Source organism: Gouania willdenowi, chromosome 8 (assembly GCF_900634775.1).
Source record: "Gouania willdenowi chromosome 8, fGouWil2.1, whole genome shotgun sequence".
Classification (NCBI taxonomy): domain Eukaryota; kingdom Metazoa; phylum Chordata; class Actinopteri; order Blenniiformes; family Gobiesocidae; genus Gouania; species Gouania willdenowi.
Window position 1 is genome coordinate 22,541,051 of NC_041051.1, and position 7,112 is coordinate 22,548,162.

General features: G+C 39.7%; 1 protein-coding gene across 1 annotated transcript; it reads left to right on the forward strand.

Annotated features, from left to right (window-relative positions):
• The first annotated feature begins 1,424 nt into the window (after positions 1-1,424).
• phospho1 (phosphoethanolamine/phosphocholine phosphatase 1) lies at positions 1,425-5,390 on the forward strand. Its single transcript, XM_028455295.1, has 2 exons — positions 1,425-1,516; positions 3,959-5,390. The coding sequence occupies exon 2, from the start codon at positions 3,997-3,999 to the stop codon at positions 4,762-4,764; it is 768 nt and encodes a 255-aa protein (XP_028311096.1). The 5' UTR covers positions 1,425-1,516; positions 3,959-3,996; the 3' UTR covers positions 4,765-5,390.
• Positions 5,391-7,112: the final 1,722 nt, after the last annotated feature.

Consider the following 7,112-nt stretch of genomic DNA (forward strand, 5'->3'; position numbering starts at 1 on the left):
ACGGGGGGATGGACCTGTTTGTACATCTCCACTTCCATTTGGGGCCCCAGCTGCTTGGCATTATGGTGCAGAGCTGGAGGCCACGTCTGTCAGCTTCGATAGCAGAAGAAATGTGGCCTTCCACATTCTATCTGTGTGCAGCTCTGGATGTCGCTTGGGGAAAGAAAACCTGTTTGTATCACATTTTGAGTTTACATTTTTTCATTCTCTCTTTAAAGAAACAGCAGGGTTTGTCTCAGACGAAATATATAAGAGAATGCTGGTTGAGAATGTTTGTTTTTAATCCAATTTTTCATGAGCTTAATCCAAAAATCTAAAACTTTAGTGTGGAGAAGGCTGGAGAACAGGACCTACACGAGCACGAGCAGAACATAAAATTAAAAATTAAAAAAAAAAAGATCCCGGGAAGGCATCTGTCCCTAGTAATGAAATCTAGCCTCCTCAATATTGTGTTTTTTTTCATACAATACAATAACGATAGCTAATTACATTTTGTAACTTTTATTAGTGTTTAATAATGTTTTAAATCAGTGGTTCTCAACTGGTCTCACCCTGGGGCCCATATTTTGCCACGGGCATCAAATCGCGACCCACTTTTTTTTCAGAATTCAACCAACCAAAGATCATTTTTTAATCATAAATCTATACATTATATTGTGCAACATGCATTTCCCAGCATACCTGTCAAAAGAAAAGTTTATTTCAAGATAAAAGACAAGCCCAACACAATAAACATTAAGTATTAATTTGGTTTTGACCAGCTGTCCGCGACCCACCCAGTCCAGGTCCACGACCCACCTTTGGGTCGCGACCGCCAGTTTAGAATCACTGTTTTAATTAACTCTGTGCATGTAGACATTATTTAACTGCTTATTAATGCATTAACTGACATGTTAATGAATTTTAGGTAATACATTATATTATTAATAACATATTATTAAACTGTTAACTAATGTTTAATAAGCATTAAATAAACGTTGATTAAGGGACCCTTTTTATAAAGTGTTACCATAAAACTCAAAGTAATGAAAGCCTATACTGTAATTCATTTCTTTATTTTTCCCCCTTTTTCTCTCTTTTTTTTCATTAATTTCTAAATATGGATATGGAAATGTAAAATAGTGTAATGTTTGTGTGATAAATGAAAGGATGAGTTCTGTGTTTATAAAATGACCTTGGTTGTGTTCATGTTTATTCTGTTGAGAAACACGCATCACGTGACTTAAAATTTAAAAAACAAACAAACAAAAGACACAACAACAAACACTGGCTCATCTACCCCTGATTTCTATGCATTGATCGATTCATTAGCAGGGCTTTATTTACCGCACGTGAACGCGCACTGTAAATGGGCGGGCACGTGGAGCGCGGGCACAATCGCAGCGGGTCGTGTTTTTTTTTTTTTTTTTAGACGAGAATAAAAGTCTAGCGAGCGCCTCGTTTTTCACCAGAGCTGTGGAGACTATAGAGGTGAGCACCAGGAGACTGTCGGCAGGGATTGGAACCAGCAACCGCGGTATGTGCATGGTTATTTAACACACTGTCTCAGTGACTAGTGTCAGGGGAAGTGTATTAGGTTACAGTTTATTATATCATTTTATTTCAGTGGTTATCAGCTGATGAATGAGGCTTTAAAATAAAAAAAAATAAAAAATCTATAGTAACCAATCATTCCTCTAAATGTTTGTACGTTTCTATTATAATCAAAATATCTATGACGCCTATTCAAAAATTAAAAGCAAAATGCAAAAATCTACTTAAATAATAATGCACTGGATTTTATATAGTGCTTTTTCTTAGACGCTCAAAACGCTTTACATTGATGTGCGTTATTCTTTCATTCCACATGATGGTGGTGGTGGTAAGCTACAATTGTAGCTACAGCTGCCCTGGCGCTGAATGACAGGAGCGAGGCTGCCATACTGTGCCATCGGTCCTTCCGACCACCATCAACACTCACACACCACATTCTTAATAGGCAATGTGGCTAAAGCGTATTGCCAAGGACACAACGACAATGACTTGGAGGGAGCGGGATTTGAACCCCCAACCCTTCGGTTATTGGACAACTCACTCTAATTATGAGTGTAGGCAAGACAAAATAAAAAAAAGGACAAAAAATGCTTGACACTAGTGAGAGTATTGGCTGAAATTCTATTTACTAAGGGATGATAATAATAATAATAATAATAATAATAACAATAATAATGCTTAATGACAACCTTCTACTCTTACCTATAGTTTGAGAATTATTCCATGTATGAACGCAAAAAATCACCTCATCTAACATAGGAAACCAAGCCTTAAGGTTTAAATTATAACCAACAATTAAGTTGGGTGTGGAACTTTGCTATTATTGCCTTTGAGGTAGGAGTTGCAAAGGAAGCACCTATTTTAAAAAGCCATTGAGAGTGAAAAAAATGTGTTTGTTTTAAAGATTACCACACGAATCCAATTTCTAGAAAGCCTAAAGAATATAAATGTTTATAAAGACAACATGGAGTCATGTGAGCTGAAATCATTTAAAAATAATGGACATAATGATGTATATGCTTAAAAATCCAGTAGACATGAGTCGGGGCACGCCCCTCCTACTCAAAGAATTTGAGACTTAAACTAGTCAATACTTGGAGAGAAAATAGAAAATGACTAAGGCCTTGGGATGTGTGAATGGGTGGGCTGTTATAATAATAAAATCCATTCATTATAGGAACATTTGTATCAGTTGGATCCCTTTTTGTTATGCAAGTCAATTTGTGTGCTGCATTCTTTGGCTGCTGCTTTAATAACTGATCACTGAGCATCTCTTCCTGACTGCATCACAATTTCTTCTGCTTAAATAGTGCTTGTTTGGCTTTTTTTTTTGTTTTTTTTTTTGTGGTTGGTAAAAAAGAACCCACTGCTGGGATAAACCACACTGAGGTATGCATGCTTTGTACATTTGGAATAACAAGCTCATCAAGCTGCTTCTGTACTTCTTTGTTGGCTTATGGATCTACATTTTTAGAACCTGTTATGAACCTGTTGGTCTCGTCTTGCTGCTCTGTTTGTTTTCGTTATATGAAAGAAATGCTTGGCAATATTTTTACAGAGTCGTGTCATCAGATGCTGTCTTTCCTGAGCTAAAGCTGGTTGGCTGATCAGCCTCAGCAGATTCCTAATCAATATTTAAGTTAAGGGTTTATGTAAATTCTATTTCGTTCAGATCTCGTATCAGATGTGGGACACTGTAAAGCAGGCAAGCTATCGAGAGTTTATGGCCCCGTCCTCATGGAGACGAGTTTTAATGTAAACGGTCAAGTTTTTTTTTCCGTTTTCTCCTTGCGTCCACACGGCAACAATAATTGGAAGCCGAATACGACAACTTCTGAAAATCAATCAATCAATCAATCTATATTTATATAGCGTAAATTACAACAAAGATCATCTCATAGCGCTGTCAAAATATAAAATAGTAAAGGAAAATTTTTTTTAAAAATCCACATGAACAGGCATTTAGCGACAGTGGGGAGAAAACACCAGAAATCTCCAGCAAAACCAGGTTCAGAGGTGGCTGCCATCTGCTTCGACTGGTCCCAGAGGGGGATCACAACAACAGTAACCCTGGCAACAAAGCAGAAGCTCTACTTTGTCGTCGGTCCACTAGCAAATTTCCTGTCTTGTCTTTGTCTCCATCTCCTTCCTCTTTTTTTATTGTATGTCCTGTTTTTCCTGAGTTTTATGGGCATGCTCGGTGTCCTCTTACCTGTTTTGGTGTATTTCTGTGGCAGCGTTACAGCACCACATATGGGCCTGGTATGTTTACCACAATGTTTTCTCATTTTCGGGGAAAGCCTTTTCCTTTCGTCTCCGTGTGGACAGAGCCTAATACTTCTGTGCAGCATTTTAAAGTGTGAACTTGTCAAACATCAGGGATTTTTTTTTTTCAACTGCTGTCATGTCTCCCCTCATCTTCTAGGTGAAGAAGAACCACACAGCAACAGAAGCTCAGAGACCATGGCCTCACGCCAAACTCACATCGCCTCAGACAAACGCTTCCTCATCTTCTTTGACTTCGACGAGACCATCGTGGATGAAACCAGCGATGATATGGTGGTGCAGGCTGCGCCCGGTAAGCACCTACCCGGCTGGCTGCAAGACACCTATCAGCCTGGCCGCTATAACGAGTACATGCAGCGAGTCTTGGCCTATCTGGCAGAGCAAGGCGTCACAGAAAACATCATCCGTAGCATCATGGAGAAGATTCCAGCCACACCCGGCATGCTCACCCTCTTCCAGTACCTGCGCAACCGCTCGTCGCTGGACTTCGAGGTGGTGCTGGTGTCCGACGCCAACACCTTCTTCATTGAGTCCTGGCTTCAACGTGCTGGAGTTCGACATCTCTTCAACCGCATCTTCACCAACCCTGCCACCTTCAACAAAGATGGACGGCTGGTGATGCGGCCCTTCCACTCTCACGACTGCCTGCGCTGTCCTGACAACATGTGCAAGCAGGTGGTGGTCAGGGACTACGTGGCCCGCAGGACGCAGGAGCGAGGCCGTCCCTACCAGAGGGTTTTTTATGTGGGAGACGGCGCCAACGACTTCTGCCCCGCGCTCTCCCTCGGGCCTCGAGACGTGGTCTTCCCAAGACGGGACTTTCCAATGCACAAGCTTATCATAGAGACCCACGAGGCTATGCCTGGGGAGTTCAAGGCGGTTACTGTGCCTTGGGCCAGCGCGGAGGAGGTGGTACAGCGGCTGAGGAAACTAGTGGCTGAATAGAGAATCACATATTTAAGTCCATCTGGTATTTTACTCAGTCACCGCTGAAATCTCACTCAAAGTTCTTTGTGTGCTCTTGTGCCTACTAGTGCCTTACACCACCTTCTCATGTTTCAATGTAGATCGACACGCACGCACAAGCGCGCACACATACAAACACGCAGACAAGGCCATCAGTCAGTTAATGATTATATGTAGACCTTGGCTTTGAAATCAATAGCAATTTTGATTCACCTCGTCTGTTGAAAAACACTCACGAGCTAAAGGTGTTGTACATTGTGTCATTGTCCTTCAGTGGAGCATTTAAATACATTTCTATAAATGTGGGTCAGTTAGTAAACGCCCTCAGCAGTGACCTGAACTCATATGGTAATAGAAGTACAGGAGGAAATGAACTGTCTGCTTGATTTTAATGTTAAATAAAGGTGTGTTTTCCGGAGCAATCATATTAACACTGCTGTCTAATGGCAAAAAGTGAGTTATTTGTACCAGCATTTTTATCCCTGATTATTCAGAAATATATGACATTGTCTGTTTACCTTGTGTATTAGTCTATTGTGTTTACTGTGTAGGTGTGACCTACTGTCTTCTATGAACACCAGCAGGAATTAAAGCCATTATCTGAATCTGTCTGTGTGTGATTTAACAAACAATGTAGCAACAATCAGTCTTCTGCGACATCCTGATGCAGAAAAGTTGCATTCACACTTTGTGGAGACACAAAAATGTGTCTCCACAACATCCTCAAGAGAGGATGGCAGGTTAGTTCAAGTTCCTCTAATATAAATTGTCCGTGACACAAAATATTGGTGCTTAAACCTAAAGTCCAAATGGGGTTCTTCTGAATGTAAAGTGCAAATATTAAGACAATTTGACAAGAGACTGAAAGATGGCTACTTTCGATTCCTTTTTTAAATGAAGTGAAGGAACAATCATGCCTGCACAAAGCAGAAGTGGCGACAAGAACTAACACGTCCCTGTGTTTACATGATGAACCCATTTTCGTAACAAAAGACAAAGCGGTAAACACTATCAGAAAGCATCTCCTCCATCTACGCAAACCGTTTAAAGTAAGAAGCAATGTCAACTATTTCCCCAACCAAATGCAAAAGCGAGATTCAACCACCTGCGACTACCACTAAATCTAGCAACAAAAAAGGTAAAATGGCACAAGATACGGCAGTCTCAATAGTAGCCCAGATAACGTTTGCTATTGAAAAGCAAGGACTTAAAATCGATAAGTAAAGACTTGAAAACAGTAGTTTCTGTTGATTTACAAGTCCTTAAAGTAAAGATAGAAAAAAAAACAGAAGGAACAGTTAAATATAAAATTCAGCAGCTTGAAAACAAAGAGGCTGAACTGGCACGCCATAGGTGCCGTTTGGATTTTGGCGGCAACAAAAAGAGGGAGAAAAGGTTAGGATGACCGCCATAAACATCTGTAGTAACGTAGCTCGAGGCTTTAAGGAAAAGTTTATGGAAATCATTGACTCGGTGCATATAGACTTGGAAGAAGAAACCCAAGCCAAAGCATATGTGCGGGATACAGTATCTGAACCTAAATTTGTGGTATTCCAATCACTTTTATCCTAATCTTTCTTTCCCTCTGCTATCAGACTGTTCAACAGCCAATAGAACTGGATATATTTCACTATCCATAATGCACACTTCATATTTGACTTTTCCATCTTTTGACTTTTTGTTGCTTTTTAAATTATATTATATTATATTTTACTATACTGTTCTCTTTATTTGTTTTTTTTTGTTTTTGTTTTTTTGTGGCATCCAGTGTGGTGAGCAAAATAGAAATTTCATGGTACGGGGAAACATGTTTCTTTACTGTGAACATGACAATAAACATTTACAATCACTTTAAATCACTGCACCAACTCTAAAGCTGTGAAAATAAAAGAAATTAAAGAAAGGTGGCCATAGCAATGGGAGGAATAGAGGAAAAGGAAGGTAAGGTGGTACTACGGAATACAAACAAGGGTTGGGGAAGTGAGGAGAGCAGGAAGAAACAGAAGAGAAGAAGGAATTATGTGAAGAATGAGGTTTGGACACCCACGTCTGAACAGTATTTTATTTAAGATAGGGAAGCACAAGATGAGTAAATGCAGCTGTGGGAAAATGGAGACAGTTGAGCGTGTACTGATGAACTCGCTGCTCATGTCTTAAAAGAATTGAAAGCCAATTTAGTTTAGAAATTATGTGGCAAAGTTTAGAAAGGAAAGACTATAAGATTCTATTTCCGTTTTTGAGGGACATAGATGTCATGAATAGCATATAGTTGTGTGTGTGTGTGTGTGTTTTTAACATTTTTTTTAAAATTTTATATAGAATGTCAA

What these genes read in the sequence shown, in the direction of transcription:
- phospho1 (XM_028455295.1), top strand. Translation starts at nt 3,997, where the DNA reads ATGGCCTCACGCCAAACTCACATCGCCTCAGACAAACGCTTCCTCATC.